The 25,936-nt window shown below is 47.4% G+C and overlaps 1 protein-coding gene across 1 annotated transcript; it reads left to right on the forward strand.

Annotated features, from left to right (window-relative positions):
* The first annotated feature begins 2,511 nt into the window (after positions 1 to 2,511).
* LOC122376245 (opsin-5-like) lies at positions 2,512 to 24,158 on the forward strand. The gene is made up of 9 exons (XM_043356042.1): positions 2,512 to 2,529; positions 5,357 to 5,663; positions 8,525 to 8,707; positions 14,536 to 14,643; positions 15,044 to 15,199; positions 15,573 to 15,748; positions 16,460 to 16,644; positions 22,555 to 22,748; positions 23,421 to 24,158. The coding sequence occupies exons 1-9, from the start codon at positions 2,512 to 2,514 to the stop codon at positions 23,498 to 23,500; spliced, it is 1,407 nt and encodes a 468-aa protein (XP_043211977.1). The 3' UTR covers positions 23,501 to 24,158.
* The last annotated feature ends 1,778 nt before the right edge of the window (positions 24,159 to 25,936 follow it).

Genomic DNA, 25,936 nt, shown 5'->3' on the forward strand with positions numbered 1-25,936 from the left:
TGTGGCCAATGCCACTGCTGTTCCGGCAGCCAGGGAGGTCTTGATTGCGGGACGCCCGCAACTGTCGATGTATTCTGACGCGGCTGCCATGGCTGTTGGTGTGGCGGCTGGCGTCCCTGTTGTTTCCAAGGCTGACGTTGAGTCTGCCTGGGCGGCTGCAGTTGCTGCTGCTGACGGACTGGGTTGCTCGGTTGGTTACGGCGAGTTTGAGCTCTGGGACTACCGTCGAGACGGCTCGCTGGAGCCCGTCTGACTGATCGCTGGCGACGGTTCGGGTGCTGAGCCCGCGGGCGCTCAGCTTGCGTTGTAGGTCCGACGTCGTCGCTGCTGTCTTCTTCATCGGTACCCAGCCGGGAGGTGGTGCGCTGATCCATCACTGCCACTATGGCTTTGGCAAGACGGTCAATGTCGAGTGCACGGGCCAGCTCGGTATTGAATCCCATTGCTGAGCGATTTCTTTCGTTTGTAGGCGCTGTTGTCGACTGCTGGGGTTCACTAGCACGGGTCGAGAGCCGCTGTGGGCCGACTGAGACACCTCCGGCGGCAGTGTCTCCACCCGGGGGATTCGGGTCTGGAGGCGAAGTGTTCACCATATTCGGCACGCACGGCTGGTTTTCTGAAGACAGCTCAGGAGCGCGTGACAGCGGCAGGTCTCGCGGCGGAGCGACAGGACACTGTGTCTCAGCGTTCTCCGTCGCCTGGTTCCTCCGTGTCGGCTCCAGGGTTGCCTCCACTGGCTCGATTGGATCCTGCTGCGTTGTTAGCGATGTGGCGGCATTCACTGACTCGTGGCGCTGGCTCCCTTCGGTCGGAGCTGTCGTTGTAGACGCTGTGTGCTCAGATGAAGCCGACCGGATCGCGTGGCTCGCCTGGTCGTGAGCAACAGCGTGCCCAGGCCGGCCGTTCTGCTGGCACGGGCTCTCGTCCCGAGCGGCGCACCTCGCCGCCCGTTCTTCTAGGTTCGAGATGCGGACTTGCTGAGCTGAGACGATCCCCTTCAGCTTGGCATCAGCCGCTCGAAGCTCTTGGATTTCCCGATCCATTCGCATGACGTTGTCCAGTATGGCTTCGATATTAGCCGTATTCGGTGAGGACGGGGTCTGCGTGGCAATTGCAGGCTGCTGGATGTTGGCTGGCACAGCACGATCAGGTGGCTTCAGCGCGCATTCAGCCTCTTTCAGCAGCACTTCTTGTGCTACCGAAGCACCGAGCGCCCAACAGTCATCGGCAAGTTTTGCTACATTGTTAGGCTTCCTTTTTATGAGAGGGCGCCCCGCTGTAGATGGCATTTCTTCCACGAGACGCGAGTGGAGCTGGTCTCGGAGGCTTCGGAGAGACTGTTCATCCAGTCTTGCGATCTGTTCCTTCGCATTGGCTGGGTCACGAAGGAAGAAGTTCTTCAAGTCCCCTAGGATCTCGCCGATATCAGGTGCCTTGCTAGAAGAATTCATCTTAGCAAAAATGTCAATTCAGCTTCTATGTTTCAGTGATAGGAATCCAACGTTGGTGGTGTATGTATTTTATTTTGGTCGTCAGTTACAGATAACGACTGTAATATCAAAGGATCCACTGTCACAACGTCACGTTCTGATGTACCCAAAAAATAATTGGGTTCTTCTCCACTCGTCAAGAGAAAACCAGCCCGAAAATACGTGTTCACCTTTGCTCCGACGCTTCTGCCATGGTCTTGTTTTCACATATCTTTAACTTTTCTTGACAAAAAATATTACCCACCAAAGACAGAAATGTATGTCTAATCGATCGGAAACAGTTAGATTGACGGAAGATTCAGAATACCGAAATAACAATTAGATTAGCCGGAGCTCACCAGACAGCTGTTTACACAGTCAGCTGCAACAGCTGACTCCAACATTATAAGGTCGGCATCAGTGAAAAACTAAGTTTCACCCAAATTCGTTGACACTCGTCCCATTGCACGGACATTTGGGTGCCTGCTGCCACCAGTGACGTAATCATTGCATGTTCATTTTTAAGCAACAACTAGATGGCATGTTTTGCACTATAACTGTGCGTTTTGATGGATGCATTTGAGGAGGCATTATTTTGGGTGTGGGAACTTTTGATTTTTATTTGTCTTATTTTGTCGGAGTTGGATATTTGTTTGAACGGCATGGTATGCTGGTGCTGGTTGCGGGTTGTTAGAGCCTTTCTCATGGTTTGCCTTTATCGAACTCAAACCCACCCTACCCTACCCTAACCTACCCATATGCTACCTTACTAATAACCTACACATAGTTAACCTTCTCATACTCGATTAAAGTAACGTACCAAATTTGAGCGCAATCGGCCCAGCCGTTCTTGAGATATAAAACTGGCCCGCTGCACGTGCGCACGCGCTAACTGAGACTCCATATGACTTGTGCCAGCCACCTTTCTAAATTGTCCCCAACAGTGAACAAAATTTGAGCGAAATCGGCCCAGCCGTTCTTGAGATGTATAAGTGGACCCCTCACGTGCGCACGTGCAATCGGTCCACCCCACCTGCGACACATGGCCGTGCATCGCCAGGTGAGTGCCCCCTCCACCCACAGTCAAAGTTTCAGCACAATCGGCCCAGTACCGGCTAAGTTATTGCTAATACAAATTTGTTGTTTACTGGGGAGCACCTATTTTGTGTTTCCGAATTCCTCTTGGCGGGCGGTGCATTGCAGCCCATGCTTTGATAGCTATTGTCAAAAGTTGAATGACTTGCCGGCCATAAGCCATCGATCGGATTTTGTCGAAAAATACCGGTAACGTTAACAAAACACGGTCGTATGTTTGAGTCATTTTCACGAAAGTTTATTGACTTTTCGATAATATTTTGGGTGGATATTGGTCAGAAAAGAATGGTCTTTCCGAATATGTAGGTTTCATAGCGATTGAGAAGCGTTTTCAATACGTTTTGATGTTGTAAAGGACATCGCGCTCCGCGCGAATCAAATTTTCCAATTATTTTTTCATTATTAAGGAAATGGTACGGATCATCAGTTTTTATTTGCTTTCCTATCATTACACGTACATTTGTCTGTAAAATGGCACCACACTGATTTCATTCCGTCAGGCCGTTTTCCAGCGGCATCCATTTTCCCGTCACAATGCACTAAATCGGTCATTTTTTGACAACCGGGGGTGCTGTCTTGCACGTGGCGCGTGCTATGCTATGAAACCATATCGATACGCTAGTTCCATCTCTCCTCTATCCATTGGTGGCAATCCCATCTCGCTGCGGTCACCCATCGCCGAGTTATAAGCCCGGGAGAGGAGCGCTGCAAGCCCGATTTTCGCCCGTTGGCGGTTTTCGCCGTCCCCGTGTTAAGCCTATGGGAGCACCCTTTTGCACGTGCCGACGGCGCACCCCTGGACCGATCCGTCCCAAATTTTAATACAGAGGTCACATCAACCCATCGATTCGGCATGCCAAATTTCACGTCGCTACGCGGCGCCTTTCAGGCGCAATAAGACACATAAGGCATGACAGTCGCAGGCACGCACGCACGGACATGTTATAATTCATAATATAGATTTCCAGCTACTTACCGTGCACAATTTGAAATCGATTATTTTTTCGGTAAGAAATTCTTGACCAGACACTGAAGCTGCCAAAACTCACGTGAGAGCTTCGATATTGAACTTTGAGCCAGCGTCCTTTTGAAAATAAACGAACTATAGTGATAAATCCTTAGATAAAGTAAATCGATGTGATATTTAATAGAAAAATAGCAAACTAACGCACCATTCATTCGAAAGCTGGGGAACCTACTAAAAAGAACTACTAAAATTCCTGAGGAACCAAACGATCAAATGGGGATTAAATAGATGCCTGCTATTCCGTCGTGAAAACGGCCAATACCAATCATTTATTGGCACATCAAGATGATTTGACATCTTGGTTGAGGCAAAAAGTCAATTTAGACGACTCCAAGCGCGAGCTCTTAACACTTTCAGAGGCAATCTCTTTCATTTCTGTAGGGTGCCATCGACAGGAGCCAAAAAAGAAAACAAATCATGGGCTATAGGTAACATTATATGCATACTCGTATATACTTATTAATAAGTAATAGTTACAGCATTATCGGTTCTATCATGCTAAAACTGAGCCGAGCCATTCGTTTCATTTGTTGACCATGAAAGCTCGATCATTTGTCGAGCTTTTTTGGTGCCAGTTGGCGAGCAGCCAGGCTGTTTACAGGATACTAGCCTCCCCGTGGCGCGTGAACATGTCATGGAACATCGAACAATTATTGCGGCGAAAATAAGCTGAGCACGGAAGGTTGACAACAAGCGCCACCGTGACCCTGACGTCTGTCATTCTCAAACATATAAATTATGTGTGTTACCCCGTCGCACTATGTTGCGGAATGAAACAATAGAATAAAAGTTATGAATGATAGTTTTTTCTGCAGAAGAAAATGCAATAGACCCAACTGTAGAGCGCACATGTATAATGTAAGTTCCTCATGCCGATAAATTATGTCTTTATTCATTTGTTTATTTATCTTTCTTTTATTTATTCATACATGCAATGGCATGCCACTGGGCAGTTTCACGGATTGAGGAATTGAGGAGAACGTAAGATACGTGTATAACATTGTGTGAATGTGTTTGATTGTTTTTGTTTTTTGTTTTGTTATGTGCCTGGCGTCTCAACATAAGTGGTATCAGTGTGCAGTTTATCGCTCAACACTGTCAGCCGCTGAGCTCTTCCACTCAATTTGCCCCACCATACACCCCATATAATATACATAACAATACTGCCTATACCAAACACTGACCCCTGTCCCTAACCATCCCATTCTGTATTTGTATTTGTATTTGTATTTACACTCAAAACTTTTTTACTACCTCCTGGAGAGTTCATTTTCATCAAACCCGCAAGATAATCTCATTTACTCTCTATATACTTGATACACACCCACACCCGTCTTGCGGTACTCCGGAGCAAGGCGAGCGGCTAGCCAATCTGTATCTTCTTTTCTCTTTCTTTTTTTCTCTCTTCTTTTTTTTAAACTACATCTTATCACCACGGTAACCACAAATCCACCTGTGCGTAAATTATCATTTATCACCCTGTCGTTAAATGATTTAATCAAATAACTAATTTGTGCTTTGTGTAGTGGCCACGGGAAGCCTTGTGACCTTTGCCACACACAATTGCACGTACAGCCCGGAATATATCATTAGCACATTCAATTTTGTTTATATATTTTCGCAATACATGTATATCAAGCAAAATCAGTGTTAAGAAGCCATTTGTTCGCTATCTATCAATCCTATTCCCCCCCCCCTCTACCCCATGCCCATGACATCACCATCTATATGTCCATTACATACATACCTCACTCCCTGTTTCCAGCACCCTCCGGACGCTGCTCAACTGTCGGCTCACTCTGCTGCCTGGGCTTACGCTGCCCTGCGGAGCTCAGCCACGGGCGACGGGATGTCGGCTCCAACTGTCGCGGCCTGTGCTGCCGATCGGGCCTCAGTCCCTGCCGGCGCCGGATGGGACGCCGACGTCGGCCGCTGCCGATCCGTCTGTGGTCCGCCGATGATCGGACTCGTGCTGGACTCGTGCCATAACTACCTCCGATGTGACTCGCGGCAAGCTGCCGACGTCCATCTCAGTCGCCAGAATGCTGCCATCTGGGCCCTCGTTGCTGTCGGCGAGAGTCGCACTGCGAGTGGCCTAACCTCGACCTCCACTGACCTCGGTCCCTGCCGACACCGGTGGGACGCCACGTCGGCCGCTGCAGATCCGGCTCTGATCCACCGCCGATCAGACTCGTGCCATACCTACCTCCGACTTGATTCTCAGCAAGCCACCAGCGTCCGTCTCAGTCGCCCGTCACAGTCACCAGGATGCTGCAATCTGGGCTCTCGTTGCTGACGGCGCGAGTCGCTCTGCGAGTGGCTTAACCTCGACCTCCGCTGACCTCGGACCCTGCCGACGCCGGTGGGATGCCACGTCGGCCGCTGCAGATGATGACCCTGCTCTGAATTGACGCTCCACTGGTCGTGGATGCTGCCGGCCCCGCCTCAAGCGCCGGTGATGCTGCCGCCTGAATGCCGGACTGGGCGCCTGGCCTCGATGTGCGCGAAACAAGCCCAAGCCCCCGCCCCTATGACCCATCCGGGCCAACCCGGGACTGGCCCCTCCTGTGAGGGGCCGGTCGGCCGGCCGGGCGTGCGGAGCGCCGACCTAGACGGGTCGACGCTTCGCTCGCCCGGTCGGTGGTTAGGGGGCACCGTCCGGAGTTGCTTGCCGGGCGGTGCGGGCGGGGGCTGGCGGCCCGCCTGGAGCGCCGGGGAGGTAGCCATCAGATCTCCCCGGCTGGGGAGGCATCCCCCAGCTCTCCCCAGGGCCGTGGACGGCACCGTCCCGGCCTGGCCAGGTGGGCCGCCGATGGTGAGCAGTGGGGACAGTCGTTTGGGCGATCACACTGCCCCGGTGGTGGCGTGAGGGGGATGTGAGATTTCTCCTCAGCTGCATTCACTGTATGCACTGTGTGAATCTAATGGCAATGGCGCTGCTCTTACCTACAACCTACTTAACTACTAACACTGACTGACCACTCTAACAATACTAGCATGTACATATCCTAAATCCAACCCCCTTCCACGAGCAGCGCCATCTATCTATTAGAACTGCCATGTACGCCATCTGTTTTCTGTTCCATGGGCTGCTCTCACTCGCTTTCTTTGTACCTGTTCAAATATACCACCGGTGGGAACCGGAATGAATGAATGAATAATAGTATATTGAAAGGGTAACTCGCTGCTACCATTATGTGCATACATAGTAACGGTACGTGGTTAATATGAACTTATTCGCCAGCGAAGAGTATTATTACCATGTAAATATCAATATTACTCTCGCGATCCAGAACATCACGAAAACTCTTTCCTCCTGGGTATCGTGACTCGGGTACAGATAGTCGTTTCATGCGTGGATCTTGTTTACCCTCGTGAAGATGATATTTGAAATGGAAACAATCAGCCAATCAGAAACGAGATCGGCCGTTTGCGGTTTGAAGGCCGCGCGCATCTGTCAGTTTTCGGCCGTTGGTCTCAGAGAGCGGATGTGAGCAGTGTCGGTGCCGCGCGGCGTGGCCTTTGGTGATTGTGCTTGTGTGTTGTTCATCGCCTATAGAGCCTCTGTGGACATTTTATTGTAAGTACCGATGTGCTAGAGCATTGCGTGCCGTTGAGTGGTGCTAATTTGACCTGGTTAACAGGACCCCGTGCACGGCCACGTGGCCTAGTGTTGTGAGTACGTACATTAATTTTGTTGTGATGCTACAAGTTTATGCATTTTGTTGGTGACTTTGAAAAAGCCTTGCACTGTAGTGATCCAGTCTCATTATCTCACGCAGACGGGCGACCACCCAGGAACGCCGTCGCTCACTTCAAATATTGTGCGCTCTGCCTACCAATATGAGGGCGCTGAATGTCTTGTATTCATATTCAAATTGCATTCAAGTTGTATCGTGGTGTTTATTTACCGCTTGTGCATTGCTGAACGCTTTGTATAAATTTGTATGAATAAGTGAAGAGTCTCACAATGTTCATGGTTGGTGTGCCCCTCGTACTGTTTGTACGGAAGCCAAATATACCTACATTGTTGCTCTTGAAACATTTTTTTTTAGTTGGTGAGCTCCGGTTAACAGAAGCTTCGTGAAGCTTCTGAAGGAAGCGTCTGTGGGTCTGTTACCATCCTCTGGGGGGTTTACACTAAAGGAAAGAGTAAACATTACCATGTGACAAAGGGTAGGCCATAAGAATATACTCTCTGTAGGAGGGTAAAGCACAGAGTAGATGATGCGTTACTCCCTAAAAAAGGGTTCCGTTAAAGATTTACCCTTTCAAAGAGTGTAACCCAAAAAATGTTACACTCTAGACAAGAGTAAATCAAAAGAGTTTACCATTCAGAAGATGGTAAAAAACGTCTGTGTGTCATGTTACCCCTCCCTGGCGAGTTTACTCTTCATGAAAGAGTAAAATTTACCATCTGGAAGGTGGTAAAAAACGTCTGTGTGTCAAGCTACCATGCTATGGCGGGTTTACCCTTCAGGAAATGGTAAAAAAGTTTTCAGTGTATTCAATAGACCGTCAACAGGCACTTGACCCACTAAAAGACGGAGTCACAAGATTAAAAACAATAAATATGGCACACACAGGCAGCATACACACGGCAGCATACATTCTCTTACTTTCTATCCGCCCCGATGATCCCATCCACACTATCCCTCCATTTCCGTTAACAATCTTCCTTGCTGTATCTGACTCTCATATCCTTACTCTGTGCACCGTCAAATATTTCTTTCCACGGTATACCTACATACTCATCACATCCCCTCCGCTTCATAGCTAACCCCTTTCTGCTTCAATATAAACCCTCCCCCTCCACCGCCATCTAACCCCTCCCTACCTCAGTATAACTCCTCTCCACTCATCTAACCCTTCCCCACCCCTAATCGTACCCCCTCTCTACCCCCATCTAACCCGTCTCCTACCCTCCCCCCAGGTATCAGCGCTGTCACTTGTAACACCATGGCTATACTGATGTTCGTCATGAGACGGTCCAGTCTCAGCCCCGCCGAATACTTCCTGCTGAACCTGATGGTGACGTCGCTACTCTTCATCATCGTGTCGACGCCCATGGTGGCGATATCGTCTCTCCATCATCGGTGGATGTTTGGGGAGTCAGGTGAGTGCCGCCCTTCAATCCCCTCCGCGACCCCGGACAAAGTGCGTAATCTGTTGTCATGTGTTGGAAAGCGAGAGATAAAAAAGGGGAGAGAGAAAGAGAGAGAGAGAGAGAGAGAGAGAGAGAGAGAGAGAGAGAGAGAAAGAGAGAAAGAAAGAGAGAAAGAAGAAAGAAAGAAAGAAAGAAAGAAAGAAAGAATGAAAGAAAGAGAGAGAGCGAGATCGAGAGAAAGAAAGAAAGAGAAAGAGAAAGATTGATACATAAAAGAGACTCGAACTATAAAGCTACTTATTGAGACTACTTTATACTTATACCTACTTATGAATGTTAAGAGACAGCGTACATATAACTGATGTTAATGAAAATATGGTGCACTGATCAGGATCTTGCATGATGTATGATCATTGATCATGATGAGTGTGCAAGGTAAATGCAGGCAAAAAAAAAACAGATCAACTGTTTTCTAGAGACACAAAACTATGTTGCAGAGATTAAATCATATTACCAGCATTATAAATACGATTAGATCATTACGTGTTCTACTGTTACCGAACCATTCGTTGGAAATCCTGTGCAATGCATAGACATTATCTCGGTGAAATGGGGGCGTTATGTTCCATGAAACACAGAGATAATGTTTGCTGCCTGAGCTGAGCAGCAATCTGCGCCTGGCAAGTAATGGTCAAGAAGATGTTCCGAGCTTTTCTCCCGGCAAGAGCTAGGTGTGCTCAGAGCTGAATTTCGTGGGAATGAACGAGTACATTAAAGCCTGCAGTACCCCAATGACGGCGAGGTTATGGCCCCGACGATACTCAAAAGGAACTGGCCCATAAAATGGCGCAAGATTATGGGCCGTACATGACGTAACTTTAGCTCTCATGGCCGGTAACTGCGAAGCGGATGAAGCGGAAATTAAAATTTGGTTATTATAATGTTTGAAGAGATATTGGGGAATGAAAATATCTTGCTTAAATAATTTCTAGAACTCTAAAGGCCCTGTGCCTAACTATCATAAAAGCGTTCTGGCAATTCATTTGCATCACTGCAAGGACTAAATGGCAGACATTCTGACCTTAGCCACAAGCAGTAAAGCTCCGACATTTGAGTGACATCTCTGAGTTGACTCTCTATGAGGTCACTGGCCAGTTGCAGGCTAACTCTTCTAAATAATCCTGGCATTACTGCAGAGTCCACCGTAAAATGCCATCAGCTCTAAAGTCGCTCACTCTTTGACCTCGTACCCAGAAAACCCACCTCTGGGGAAATCGGGTTGGTCGAGAGACGAGGTGACAGACAAAGTAGCCTGCCGGTAACCGTTCCTACGGGAGTCGAGCTCATGTGAAAACCGGGCAAACGATGGTGCCAGATATTGGAACCAAAGAGTCGTGCCTGCCTGAGAGTTCACTGGGTGCGCTGAAAGTACAGGAAACAAATGGAAACAGTCTGGTGGCAATATTTATTGGGCACTTTGCCCTGATACTTTTACGACGCATCATAATATCTCGGTAGTAAGTGTTGCAAGTTTTGTCAGTAAATTTCTCAACCGTTTGAACCAGTGCCGCAAAAGTGTGAAACGTGACAGCTTGCAAACTGCCGTAGGTATCAATGCTGGTTACGTACAGAACAGGGCCACGGGATTAGACGACAAGGTTATGGAATCCGACATAGAATGAGAGCTGGAGAGAGATAAAGAGGGGAAAAGCAAGTAAAGGAAGAGAGAGAGAAATGGAAAATATTCTTGTTTTCATGCACCACTTCTAAGCAATAAACAAGAGTTCAACCCAATTCGTTCAATCGCAAAGCAAATAAGAGAGAGAGAGAGAGAGAGAGAGAGAGAGAGAGGAGAGAGAGAGAGAGAGAGAGCCATAGAGGGAGAGAGAAAGAGAGACAGAGAGAGAGATAGAGAGATAGAGAGAGAGAGAGAAAGAGAGAGAAAGAGAGAGAGAGAGAGAAAGAGAGAGAAAGAGAGAGAGAGGGAGAGAGGGAGAGAGAGAGAGAGAGAGAGAGAGAGAGAGAGAGAGAGAGAGAGAGAGAGAGAGAGAGAGAGAGAGAGAGAGAGAGAGAGAGAGAGAGAGAGAGAGAGAAGGGTTATCGATGAATAGGGTGATAGGTGGTGCTGCATTGTTGTGGCGAAAGGTTATATCAAAGCCCCTGCATTGTTCAATAGAGCCAGAGGTCCGTAGTTTATGCATCGAAGGAGCGCAGCGCTATGCATATTGCATAATCAATGCTGGCTTTCTTTTCAGACAGTATTACTGGTATTATACGATTACCTGTCGGCTTATATTACGTATTGTCACTCTTTGTTTTGTGTTACGACATCTAGGCTAGAGCCTTTTTGCATTCGACAAATATACCCGTAGGGAATGACGTACTGTGACACAACGAAAAAAAACTTTGGAAATTTGAAGGAGGTTGGGTAATGTCTGGTGTAACATATGACTGCATCGCTATTCCCTTTGGCCATAATACTGACAAGCACAGAAGGCTAACATATAAACCTGACTGGCTGGGCCAGTTGAGTAATGGCAGACTGACATTGTCTATAGCTATGAGTATGACGCACGCAGTCGATGGAAGTTATTCTTGCACACATATCGAAAATGTTGTTCACTGAGAAAGAGAAAAAGAGACAAAAAGAGCAGAAAAAGAAAGGAGCAAGAAAAAGAAATATAACGATAAAGGGAGGAACTAAGAAAGAAGAGGGAGAGGGAGAGAGAGAGAGAGAGAGAGAGAGAGAGAGAGAGAGAGAGAGAGAGAGAGAGAGAGAGAGAGAGAGAGAGAGAGAGAGAGAGAGAGAGAGAGAGAGAGAGAGAGAGAGAGAGAGAGAGAGAGAGAGAGAGAGAGAGAGAACCTAACGAAAAAAGTAGCTGTTTTTCAAAGACAGGTAATTGGCAGTGCTGGCCGTGCCTAGTTTTTTGCCAGGTGTCTTCAGCGGCTAATGCACCGGAGATCCGTCGGAGCCAGCGAACGCGCCTAACCGAGTTTCATCCATCGGAACTTGTTACAATTACTGCTCCGCCGCTACAATTATTAGCGACATCTGTGCCAAAAAAGTCGCACTTCATCGATCACTTTTCACCTGAACACTCAGCGGGCATAACTGAATTGGGCGGCATCTGAAGAAATGAAGAATTTATCGGAGACGGCAATTTCATCAACAGAAGCTGCCTTGCAGTCCAAGAGGATTATGGGGACGTAGGAAATCCCAAAACTTTGGGAAAGCGCCGCTGGCGAGATTAATACAATTGTGAAGTAAATCTGCTGGGATAGTTTTATGTTCGTCTCGGTTTGAAGAAATACCTAGAAGCCAAGGTTTGAAATAAATAATAGAAGCGAATTGGCGGTGGTTTAGTTGTGGTGTTTTAGATGACGCTTGCAGAGACGGTTCAAGTTTTCTGTCTGTTCATTGTTGTGCATGACAACTGTTCACCGCTATCTGCAACGTTTGATCATGTCAATACCTGCCAACTTTCAAAGATACTCCAATAAAGAGGGGTAATACTCCAATTACCGTAGTCAAACGCAGATGAAATCCCCAGCCGCCGCCTGAGCTGTCTAGACCGATAGAACAAAGAGACCTCAATTTAGTAACAGGCTCGTCGGCTTTCCTGACCGCTCACCCGCATATTGCCAAGCGGCTTTTTGTTTGTTTGTTTTGTTGGGTTAGGCCCTTTCGGTTGACAAGACCATTGCAGAGCCGGAAGGATGATAGGAATTAGGGGGAGACATTGGTCTGGGCAGGCACCCTAGAGAGTCGCCGGGGCTGAGCCCGTCCATAGGACAGGCCGACCAGCCCCCCAAGCACTCTCTGCACCCGGCTACGGGGTGCAGCTCCCTCGGGAGCAGCGGTGCCGCTCCAAGGGAGCAGCCCGCATGAGATAAAGTTGCCTGTCCAGCCCGGAAGGGGGTTGTGGCGTGGAGGAGAAGGATTTCAGTATCCTGAGGATAGAAGCACGGATAGGTGGCCAAGCGGCGACAGAAAGCGATATAAACAGACACCAGTCGAAAAGCTTCCTTCGACGAGCAAATTCGTGTTCTAAAAACAGGAAGATGATTAGGTACTGTCCAATCGCTGATACTGGACTCTTTGATCATTTTGACATATCTGATGAGAACTGGAAAGTATATAATCTATTATGTAACTATGTAACCTGCGAACCTGCCATAGAACCTAAAAATATTTCTGGAAACGTTGGAATGTAGGCTATGGGGTCATCTTTCCTTCTAGCATGGGATATTCAAAACGGACTGTTCTATATTCTCAAGCGGTTGCAAGGCTAAATGAAATTGTATTTGAAATAACAGAGGTTCTTATGTACATTTAAAATAATGATGAAGCCCTTATGTATTTATTGCAATGGCAAAAAAATGATCGTAACTTTGATCTGCATAAGAATCATACAACGGACCTTACCAAGCCACGCCCAGAAGCTACGCATGTTATGTGAAATGAGAAGAACGAGGCAAATTTAATTCTGGAAAACTGTTTCATGATACATATTATAAAACGTTTTAACATTGAATAAAAAACGCACACACACACTTGAGCACGTTAAACGGAATTAAAAGTGCAAGCATGGATTTGAAACAAATATATCAAACCAATTTTAGCAAACAGGGAAACACAGCCCTTAACATGGGGTCTTCTTTCCGTTGGAGAAATTGCCTCATCACAAATGCAAAGCGAATCAGCCAAATGACCCAGCTAATGTACCGAATTGAACAAACTGAATCACTTAGAACACAGCTTACTAGCACGCACACATAAACCCCTGTTTATCCACAGAGGAGCTGCGTGGATCGCGATTAGAAGTCTTCATTAAATCGTTCCTTCACCCTGTGGTCGCTCAACCCAACGCACCACGCCACCAGCTCTACTTTCCAGTTCACCTATCTTTTGGTCGGATGCCAAACCGCTTTTATGACGGCCCGGGCGTTAATAAGCCGCTCCTACGCAGCCATTATCTGGCTACGTAGTGCGGCGGTGGCCTTAGAGCATCCTTTGGCAACAGGACAAACTGTGCTGACCCAGTGCTGACTTGGTCGGCGAACTCAGCTTGAAATGGGCCTCTGAGGAGCGACACGGGCACAATAATGCGGCATCAAACGTGTTGCAGTCTTATTAAAATGTTAAGAGCGCTAAGAAGACAGGCAAGCCGCAAATCAATGTTCAAAGGGAGCTTGAAGAGGGTGTTAGAACGTGTTTTGACATTTTTGCTCAAAGATGATAGGAAGGCTTATGAAATTTTCGTTTAAAGTTGTCTTGAAAACGTGGTAACTCAGGACGACCCACAATGAAATATTTGAACCATCTGAGTTCAACTCATTCGCTGAATTTAGAAACTGTGCATATTTGTGTTATGTGCATTTAGCAATTTTGCATACGTTACAAATGCTCTTATCCATATAATATCTAACAAGACCCATGCCAGCCCTAGCTGACCTCTAGCTGACGATCTCTCTAGATGACTCTAGCTGACCAAAGAAGTAGTCATAACCTTTACCTTACCATCAATTTCGCAGTTCAAGAAACCTAACGAAGCCTGATCGATTACCATATGTTGTACGTCGTAGCCGTATGACAAGCTCATTGCCAATCACCGTTTCAATGGAATCCGGTTCCAATCAGCTCTCGGCTAAGGAATATAACGATGTAAGGAAGCCTGTGATAATATTTAAATAGGTATTGAAAGCAGCAACGGTGGACTCTTGGCTCCACTATGTTATCATTTGTTACAGTTTATTCTGGAGCTACGATGATCAGTTCCGAAAAGCCTGGCAACTTTTGGAGTTGCAAACCAATAACAATCGTCCTTCTGTTTCAGGAGCAGTGATCCATGGTTTCCTGTGCTACAGTTTCGGCACCGTCAACATCTTATCCATCTTCATGGTGGCACTCTTCAGATATCTGAACACATGCTGGCCACATTTAGGTAAGCACTTCTACTGCAATTTCACTTCATTGCTTGTAACTGCAGTCGTGAAGCAATCTTGTCATTGCTGTGCTCTTTTACAGTGCGGTGGCAGTGCCGCGTAAAACTTTGCGTGCATCGTCTCACGCAAGACAGACTGATACTCTAACCAATCACGTGCTCAGATCAGCCTGGTATTCTCACCATTCATTGATCGCTTTCGCCCAACTCCACTTCACGCTCCAGTGCTTAACGCCCGTCCCGGATGGTTACATTTCCAGATGCCGAATTCTCTTACCCAAATCCAATTAAGCAAGAGTTCGTTGAACCTCCGACCGGTGACCCCTGCTGTGTTCTTGCTTCGCGACAAGTGTGACTGACCTTTGGGACTTCTCTTCACTGACCTCTGTGACCTGGACAGGTCATCTACATGACGTGCGAGCGGCCAGGCTCTACATGGTAGCGGCCTATGCGTACGCGCTGTTCTGGTCAGTGACGCCGCTGCTGGGCTGGGGGTCGTACGGTCTGGAGCCGCACAAGGTCTCTTCCAGTCTGGACTGGACCAGCACGAGACTCAGTGAGTTGATGAGAGAGGCACAACAACGTTTGTGATTTTAAATATGCAACGATGCATGCATGATGCAATGGAGTAGTTTCATGTTGTTTTCGTTCCTACCCCAAAATTAGAAGAATAATAATTGGTAAGTGGAGATTAATTGGTTTTGCTGTATTCTTTGTGGTTTTGACAATGGTTTTTACAACGTTGAAACTTTGCAACTGAAATTTTCAAAGTTGAAACTTTTCGAAACACTTGATTAAATCAAATGACGTAAAATTGATATTGCTACATGATTCACAAGTCTATGACTGATGCATTTCGATATCAAACGTCATCTTTACCTTACAACCTTCACGACATAACGTTCCATTTTTTCCTCTTTCACGCCCAGGTGATCGGACATACCTAGTCGCGGCTGTGTTCTTCATTTTGGCTCTGCCACTGATAGGAATGCTCATTTTCTACTGTCGAATCGTGCGAGTGTCGGCCAGAAGCACGCGCGCCATCAGCAAACATGGCGGAGTGCTCGTCGTCAAACTGCGCAGGCGCGACCGGAAGCTGAATCAGGTGGGTGTGGCGTTGCCGTTTTTTTTCTCGAATATGTCGATGCTTGGTTTGGCTGGTCATGTGTGATGTTTTGCTTTTACTAGCACAAGTTAGAGAACAACATATTGACGTGAGCGCAGGGGAGAGTACTTTGAAAGTTATCCTTCTCTTGGCAACATAGGATAAAGTTAAACAAAGTGAATGACGTCATACTGAAACTAAAAAATAATCTCTCTTATCTGACTTACCCGTCATATAGGAACATCATGTTTTGTCTCACAAGTTTGTTACACGCGTCTCAATTCACCACAGTTAAACACTTCAGTCCGTGTCCCATATAATACCGCCACTCAGGGGCGGATCCAGAAAATCTCCAAGGGGAGGGGCCATTAGAAACCAGGAGGCCCCCATAATCCCACCTGTTGGAGGCCCCATCTTCCCACTTGTTGGCCCCCCCCCCCCAAAAAAAAACTGCGTCTATTGAGCTTATCTAGCTGTTCAGGCAACATCTCAACATGAATAGCCACTTTATTTTCAGGAGGCCCCCTTTTCAGCTTTTTAACTTTTTATTTTATTTTTGAAAAAAATCGGCCAAGGGGGGGGGGGCCATGGCCCCCATGGCCCCCCCCCCTTGTATCCGCGCCTGCCGCCACTTGCCGCTCTATTGCTCGCCAGTCACCACTACGAAATTTTTTACCTACCCCCACATGACCCCCTCCCCCCCCCCCCCAGCTGGTGGTGCTGGTGCTGGCCGGCTACGTCATCACGTGGCTGCCCTACACCGTCGTCTCCCTCCACGCCACCATCGTGGGAGGTTACCAGCTTCCCGTCTACATGGTGGCTGTGGTGACGCTGTTCGCCAAACTCTCAGGGCTCACCAATCCGCTCTTCTATATTCTAGTGTCGTCCAGATACAGGTTGGTGATTGGAGAGGAATAGAGGGCAGAGCCTATTTTAAGGGAATTTGACTGGGGGGGGGGGGGGCAACCTGAAAAATTGTCTTTAATAATCCATTAACCCTCGCCCGTATTGGTGTTTCCAGCTGCGAACGAATATTAGGGGGGGTCCGTTGGACCCCTCCCCCTTGCCGTTTCGCCCCTGATCGAGCTAGAGCTTTGCGGAAAAAACGACCGTGTTGCCCGTGATGAAAGGAAACCGATGATACCCAATTTTAAGGTCCTGGGTCATCGACCTGACCATTGACCTGACCTTCCAGGTCAGGTCAATGACTCAAAAGTCGGGAAAATCGGGACCTGTTAGAGCGTCGCAAAGGGTGGCTGCTATGGTTTTTCCGGGGTGCTGATCACGAATATCATGTTAGTTATGATCATAGATGATGTCTTCATGCATTTAGGCCAGGTCAGGTCAGGTCAGGTCAGGTCAACCAGGGGTTTTGCCGGATATTCGTAGTAGGTGGCAACCGCCTCTGACAGCTTCGTAGCATGTTACGAAGGCACCAAAACTACTTCGTAAACGGTCAAATGGTTGCTAAATTCGAATTCAGCTCCAAAAACTAGCCTAGAAACATATAAAACTCGAAAATGTGAGCCCAGGTCATCAAAGGTAAATGACCTGACCTGACCTTCCGGTGACCTTGACACCCACCCTAATGCATGGGAGCAACATCATATCCCATGTTTGAACGTTTGAAACCACGAAAAGACTGCAAACGCGCGGCTAATGCGAGGCGACATACGCCGAATCGCGATCCCTGCCAAACATGGTGCCATGGTGCTAGGCCGCCGGTGCATTTGAAAGAACTGTGGTGCCCCTGACAAGCCTAAAGTTCCAACGACAGGCCCGTGGTTCCCCTGACAGGCCCATGATACCCTTGCGAGGCCGGTGGTGTCCCTGCGAGGCCGGTGGTGCCCCTGCCAGGCATGTGGTGTCCCTGCTAGGCCTCTGGTGCCCCTGACAGGCCTGTGGTGCCCCTGACAGGCCTGTGGTGCCCCTGAAAGGACTGTGGTGTCCCTTGGCCCTGACAAGCCTGAGGTGCCCCCGACAGGCCCGTGGTGTCGCTGACAGGTCCGTGGTGCCCTTGCTAGGCCTGTGAGCCTCTGGCAGGCCTGTGGTGCCCCTGGCGGGCCTGTGGTGGTACCCCTGACAGGCCCAAGGTGGTGCCCCTGCGAGGCCGGTGGGGCCCCTGGCAGGTCTGTGGTGCCACTGGCAGATCTATGGTGCTCTTGCTAGGCCGATGGTGCTCCTGACAGGCCTGTGGTGCCCCTGACAAACTTGTGGCGCCCCCGACAGGCCCGTGGTGCCCCTGACAGGCCCAAGGTGCCCCTGCGAGGTCGGTGGGGCCCCTGGCAGGTCTGTGGTGCCCCTGGCAGACCTAGGTGCTCTTGCTAGGTCGATGGTGCTCCCAACAGGCCTGTGGTGCCCCTGGCAGGCCTGTGGTGTCCCCGGGCCCCAAGGGGGCGGGGGTCATGACCCATATGACCCACCCTTGGATCCACCACTGGTCATTACTTGCAGACTGACTCATTTGACATCCATTGCAAAACAAGTCACAGTAGTATGTTTGTCACCCTGTTCCTTTATGCCCATTTTTATAGTGGGCAAATCTCGACGACTGGGGGGGCAATGCTATTGAGTGCGGGGGCATTTGCCCCCCAGTTAACATGTTAACCCGCGAGTTGCTGGGGGGGGGGCGTTAAACGCCCCCACTTTTTTCGCCGGGCCATAGCATAAAAACGGCGCGCCGCAGACGCGCCAAATTTTGAGTACCTGTAGAGAATTGATTGAAGTTTATTGTGACAAAGTTTCAAAAAAATCGGTCGGAAAAGTTTTGAGATATCAAGGTTTTAGTGACGTCATGATTTCTGAATTTTCGACCAAAAAACGGCATATGTTCCAAAAATCATATAAAATCACAGAATAGACATACAGACATGCTGTAAACGCCATTAGACTGCCAATGCCATGATCAATCAAATGGCTATCTTCAATTATTGATTATCGTTCCGCATTTTCCAAAATCTTGAATTGAATCTTGGCAATTTTTCGTGACCATGATACATGAATTTCTTAAATTGAACTTTTTGAGCCAAACACGTACACATATGATAAAATGAATGTCACCATCGTGTTCTACGCCCCAAATTACCTATAAAACATGTGTCACAGGCTGCGAATATCAGTTTTGATTTTCGGGGATATGTGCCTACCCGGTTGACCTGACCTTGACCCTGACCTATGCTTGACTGACCCCTATATGGAGCTGACACTCTTGTAGGTCTTATAAGATGGATTGTGCACCGTTTTGACAGAGTTTATGGCGAGAGGCGCCCATTGCGAAGTCCTGAAGTCCATGCTACTGAAAGCCCGATTTCAGGTGTTTGACCTGACCTTGACCCGACCTGTGACCTCAAAATTCAATTTTAAAGTACTCATCTGAAGCGTCTCGTCGCGCTCTTTCGTTTGCCGCCTCGTGCGTTTCGCTGCGCCTATTGGTTCTCGAGTTATCGGCTGGGGGCGTTTAACGCCCCCCCCCCAGCAAACGGTGGGTGGCGAAATACCCCAGCAACTGCCGGGTTAAAATAGGCCCTGATAGAGGGAGATATAGGGGAGATGCATGAAAGATGCAAGGTGGATAAGCTTGTGATACGGAACAGAGAGGTGCGGAAAGATCATCGGGTCTTTCGGGAAGATGCAGGAGAATTTAGACATCAGCGAATTTGTATTTGTATTTGTATTTGTATTTATTTTGAAGAGCACTTCACAGCAACAGTGGCTTTTCAAGCTCCGAGTCAGAGAATAGGGTAGATACCAGATGTGTACAAAACAATTAGTCATCCAACCGAAACATACCAAGTCACACACACACACGCACACACACTGAGTCAGACGACCTTACTTCAGTTTAAAGACAGCGTCCGGCTCCGCATCTGTCGCTTCAGGGCTCGTTGGAAGCGTTTCCCTCTGAGGGAAACGGTCTCAGGTGGCAGCTGGTTGTGAAGCCTCGGGGCTCTCGCACAGAAACGCCGTTTCCCCGCCTCGGTTCTTGACCGTGGTACATGGAGATGACTGTCCTGCCTGGTCGTGCGCTCACGTAGTGCGCTCACGAATTAAACATAAGCTCGAGGGGCCTAGCTCCCAAACTAGCGACGGAAAGATACAGGGAGATAAAATTCAGATGTGGGGAGATACGTGTGGAGATGTCAGGGAGATGCAGGTGGAAACATAGCGGAGACACGACACAGCTAGTTCACTGTTCAGACAAAGATGTAAAGGAACAATCAGACGGGAGATGCAGGATTGTCCAGACCAACTATTTTGATGCTGGCTGATGCCACTTATTCAGGTAGAAAATCGTTTCAATTCGATATTAATGCATTAAGTTTAAATGCGTAAAGAAAACATCACAAAAGCAATGCCACTAGGTATATAACTTTTGGTTACGTAATGCATAACTTCCATATCATTTTCTATCTCGTTCTCTGATGTGCCTGGGAATGAAGTAAGATGATGAGAACAGAAAGAAGCTTTCCAGGGTCCCAATGTCCCCTAATCAGTGGCATCTAATTGATATTCATAGACATTGCCTTGGACACAGTGGTCAGTGGTCATCCGATTTTCCAGGCATCCACCAACATTGTTTTTTGTCTCCAGAGACGCGACAGGCATCTCTTACGATACCTCCTTATCAGGAAAAACAAAAGCGAGGATATTTGAATATTTGATGATTTAGAATAGTTTGCAAAGAGTAAGAATCTGGATGTACGAGAACGTAACATGCAGTTTTGTATCACGCCGTATGTGACACTGCCACCATGTATCCTAGCCCCCAGGACAATGACATCTCTCATTACCCATTTTTTTTCTACCGTCTGTCGCGTGCCTCTCGATGCCACATCAATATTCATTAGAGTTAATCTCTCCGGACATTCCCATTCCTTGTGTGGCATGCCAAGAGAAGGCTGTCCCGACTCGAGGGACCCTGCTCCCAAACCAGCCCGGCATTGCTCCAACAACTCTCAGAAAGAGTGGAGAGCCGCTAGTCAAAGCACGCGACTGGAGAATCGTGAGCCTCTCCGGCGACCGGAATTGTATGAAGTGCGCGCCGCCTATTTCGGTAGATCAGTTGAAGGCTAGTCACGTGCAACGCGTGTCTAGACACACGTTCAGATTTGTGTGCGGAATCAAGTTCGGAATAAAACGGAGGAAAACAGCCGTCCTAAAACATCTGCCTCTTTAGCTTTTGACCTTTCGGTATCATCAAGGCCCTAAATACAGTCATCATTTCTTTTTCCTGCCTTTGGTTTCATTGCTTTTAGTTTCGCTAAACATAACCAGACCACTTTTATGATGACTATTACAATAAGTAGGCATGAAAATCAATCACCCTAAAACGACATTGAGCGATTATTTTATTGCTGATTAATGACAGTATTGATATTTCACTAATGGCGTGTCACCTCAATTTTTCATTAATGTGAGAACATTGATGAGAACTACATTGGAACATGCCTGACCGGCCGGCAAGGCTTCACATTATTAGTTGACCTGCGCATATGCATGGACGAGCTTAGCGGTAGGTACCTATGCACAGTGCACTATGCCTCCATGTACGTATTCGCGAGCACTCGAAAAATATCGCGTACAAAATTTACATAACTAACGACAACCTAACCTAACATAATAAAATTGTCAACACAAGAGCATAGTTAATGCAAATAACCACAGTAAAACGCTGTGCAATCGACCTATGAAACCGCAGTATAGCTACAGATATAGACGTGCCCTCAGCAGACCTAGCTCAATCTTCCCGTCAGGGAATTTGCCCCAATTTGTTCGTCACGATATGCTCCGAGGTATTTGGCTGATAGGCTAGCGGCACGCAGCAATAACGTCTTCACGCAACTGGCTACAGTTAACCGGCGACGGCCCGCGCTGGTCCCTCAAGACAATTTCGCTGAGGCACTGCCGGGAATGCTTTACCAAAATCGATAGCTAAACCACTTCCTAGACCAGAAATACAGTGCGTCTGAAAAATACGTGCTTTAAAGTTATAACGGACTACTCGTTGGAGCACAATCAGTACGCTTTAGATCTAGGTACCCAAATTACGTAGGAAGGGATCCTATAACTTCTTAATTCCCTGACATTCGCGAGCTTACGTAATCCAGTCTCGAGAATAAAGAGCAAATTACCGAGCACGTGAAGTGCGATTAGAAAATGGGTCTTGAAGGTCTGCGTAAATAGCCCCGAGCAGGGACTTTATCTCTTTAATGGTCATATACTGATTTGCTGAGTAGAGTCGAATGACAAAATTCACGGAAATGAGTAGTGTTATGCTACTGTTAACAACTACAGCAGAACAGAGAATATTTGACCCGACGTCAGCTTAAAGATTATCTGATAAGTACTGTTCATTTCCAGGGAACTCCAGCTTAAAATGCATGATATGATTGATCATGAAGGTTTCTGGCGGTGAAAACAGTTTATATCATAGCTTTACAACACAACATTTTGATACCTTTTCTGGATGCATAAATAAACATGGTAAATGATTGCATTAGCCTCTTGACCTCAGCCTGTCTAATACTTACCTAGAAAGGAAGGAGTTGTTGAGCTGACCAATTGGACATGATGCCACGGCCCACGACCCATAACATCCACACACTACCAAGAACTGTTTGCCCTTTCTTATCAATTTACATTCCCAAATAGCATTATCACCTGACAACTGACACTGCCCACAGTCACAGAGTCGCAGAGTCGCACACCATTCTTCCCCGAACCCATTCACTCTGCGTGTTTGTCACGGGTTGACCTTGACCCCACCCCGTCGCCCCAGCCCCCTCACGCCCCTCTCCGCTCGTCAGGTCGGAACTGATAGCAGTTTGCTCGCGTCTGGTCGGCCTGTCGTCGTCCAAAGTACCAGAACGTAGCGGAAGAACCACGTCGTTCACTGAGGGAACCAGCATGAGACGGACTAGAACCACGAGAATACGGGAGAGAAGAGGCAGACGCTCCAATGAGGATAGCGGTGGATCCAATAACCAATCGCAGCAACTCGGTTAGTATTAGCTCTTAGCGTGTCTGTCTATCTATTATGTCTGTCTATCTGTCTGTCCATTATGTCTCTGTCTGTTTGTGTCTCTTATTCATTCTCTCTCTCTCTCCTCTCTCTCCTCTCTCTCTCTCTCTCTCTCTCTCTCTCTCTCTCTCTCTCTCTCTCTCTCTCTCTCTCTCTCTCTCTCTCTCGGTTTCTACATGTGCGTGCTTTTGCCACTAGGCTGCACGTAGGCCGCTTTGTAGTTTGCATCTTACTTGCAGGTGCTTCATGTGGTATTTTGATTAACAATTACTTTTATTGACGTGCAAGATGCTAGTTACCTCTCTACCAGGGCGTGGTATGCTGGCAAAGGTACTTTAGTATTTTATCCTACAAAACATTCATAAAATACCGTTGGCAGCCTTACTCCAAAAGCAATAACCCTTTGATGCATTAATATTTTCCACAACAGTCCTTCCCACCCCCACCCACACACACACACCATAATGCCTCGATAGATCAAGGGCTTGTGTTGCCAAGGGCTCCGACAATGTTATGCAATGTAAAATCCCACTGAAGTTTTTATGTCAATCATATCCCAAGTATTTGAGCTCATATATGTTTTAGTTCTTACCCATATCTCTGTCAGATCTCGCCTAGACTAACATATTTTCATCCCTTTCTTTCCTCCAGATCCCGTTTACTTAGAATCTCTTGCTGCACTGGATTCGGAAACACCAACATCAAAAGTCGTTCGGGAAACCAGAGTCTAGCCAGTGAAAATGTGAAGATCAGCGAAAAGCGGACTGAGGGCTAAAACTGAGTGGAACATGAAACAACGCGGAACATCGTCCAAACGGTGAAAAGAATATGAAGGAAAAAGGATCTTGAGGTGGGGGGGGGGGGAGTGCAAATTGTGATGCTCCTGGAGATTTATCCGTGTGGCTCCCGATGAAGCAAATGCTTCAGCTTGGGAAGTGTTATTTGTGTGCTTTCCGTGCAGCTTTCGCTGCTGTCTGTGGAGGCATGGCTGTTGCTCGCACAAAGCTGGATCTCGAATTTATCAGGAAAGCGGGGCACGTACTCTGACTGAATCAAACATTTGAGTCCTATGTGTCAATGAAACTAGTCATAACTGCGTTTTTTTTGTCGATTAAAGTTCGTCGCTGGTCTAAACCAGCACCCATGTGCAGGGCAAAATATATTGAATGTTATATAATTAGGCATTCATACTGCAATATATTTTAGTCAAATAGATGTAGGTGAACTCTTCTGCAGTGCTGTGATTAGACCTAAAACATGAACAAATGTGTATGAATGTATTCATGTACTCGCGTGTCAGTGTACTTATCTCTGTGTACCTAAGCGTCATGCCGCGTATAAGCGCAGACTGATTGCGTGAATACTCATCTGATTACCTATTTTGCGTTTAACAACCATGTAAAATCACATACTGTGTTTTTCGCCAAAGGCTTAATCATTTGGATATGCACATGCCGCTATCTTCCATAGTCAATGAAATGGCAACATGATATTGTACTGCTTAAAATGCAGGGGATGGAATGGTAAGACATGACATAAAAATCATATATTCTTTATCATACCAGTATAGCGCCTTTTGGGGCGACTAACGGAGCGAGCGAGAGGGTGAGCCTTGCACGTGCGAAATTTCGAGGGGGTACCTCCAACTGACTTGTGCACGGCACCCTACTAACCGGTCTCTAGCGATGTGCCAAATTTGAGCACAATCGGCCCAGCCGTTCTCGAGATCTGGAAGCGGCACCCTGCACGTGCGCACGTGCAGAATGGGTCCCAACTGACTTGTGCACGGCACCCTACTAACTGGTCCCTAACCGTGTACCAAATTTGAGCGCCATCGGTCCAGCCGTTCTCGAGATCTGGAAACGACCCCTGCACGTGCGCACGTGCAGCAGCACCCCAACTCTGGCACATGGATATGCAGTGCCTAGTGGGTGCCTACCTACATGCCAACTTTCAGCGCAATCGGCCAAGTAGTTACCGAGATATTGCAACAATTACAAAACTGACACCTCTTCGTTTTGCGCGTGGCACGTGCATAAGGGGTCACCCACATGCATCGGGAATAGTCCAATACTTGGTAGAAGGAATGAAGCTACCCTACAAAAATTACCCCGTGTAAATCGGTCCAGTGGTTGCTGAGATATAAGCCTCGCAAAAGCGTCCGCACGGCCGGCCGGCCGGCCGGCCGCTCATACTCAGAAATTTCCGTTAATCTAAGGAAAGACTACGCTCGCTTCGCTCGCTCCGTAATAAAGTTTATCTATTTTATCTGAAAGGGTTAAAAACTAGTGGTGTTGAAATGCAAAAAAATCACACTGTCTTAGTCTATGCATCATGCAATGTTCATTTTTCATATCCACTACCCTCCGCATTGACAACTTTTAGTTTACGTTAACATAATAGCAATAAGAGCAATCTCACCTAAAAAACTTGTGTTAACATTACTTGATTTGGACACGGCTGACTTCGCGATCTATTCACATACCATTAGGCTACATAACAACAGGCACTACTCATATTTTCACGAAATGAACATGAAAACTGCTCCAGAACATGCCGCGCTGGCGTATCTTTTAGCTCTCAGCTATGCATGTTCTAGTGTTGGAATTCTGTCTAATCCTGAAAAATGGGATAATGAAAAAAGTTGGCTCGAATTTTTAAGTAGATGGACAGAGCCGGAGCCCACGTCAAGCAGAGCTTGTTGCATGAGCCTAGACCCTATAGGCTCTATGTATAGGCGCTATAGCGCCCGATCGCAATTCCGCCAACCACATACAGGAATAGATGAAAAATAAGCTTTCGGTCACTACCCGTATACCTGTTAACGGCAAGCCGTAACAATACATCAGTCTCAAATTAACGTCAACGTTCGCTTTATTTCGGGTCGAAGTCACGACATATGGGCAGTTTGGATAAGTGGAAGTGTTGAACTTTTATCGTTAGTCTCTCGTTGCGCCCTTTACGAGTATTTCTCTCATCAATATCGGTTATGTTTCATAAGTTTTAGAGCTGTTAGACATACAGTCATTCCCAACATGTTAGACATTCAGGATGCTATCTAAATGGCCAGATATTTCCCAATGCATAGACCTGCGTATACCGAAGTATTTGCTTAAAATTATGAACTTCTTTCTCCGTGCTTTCTTTGCTTCGGGTTGCAATTTCTG

The sequence above is a fragment of the Amphibalanus amphitrite genome, unplaced genomic scaffold, assembly GCF_019059575.1.
Source record: "Amphibalanus amphitrite isolate SeventyFive unplaced genomic scaffold, NRLGWU_Aamphi_draft 002064F_arrow, whole genome shotgun sequence".
NCBI lineage: Eukaryota > Metazoa > Arthropoda > Thecostraca > Balanomorpha > Balanidae > Amphibalanus > Amphibalanus amphitrite.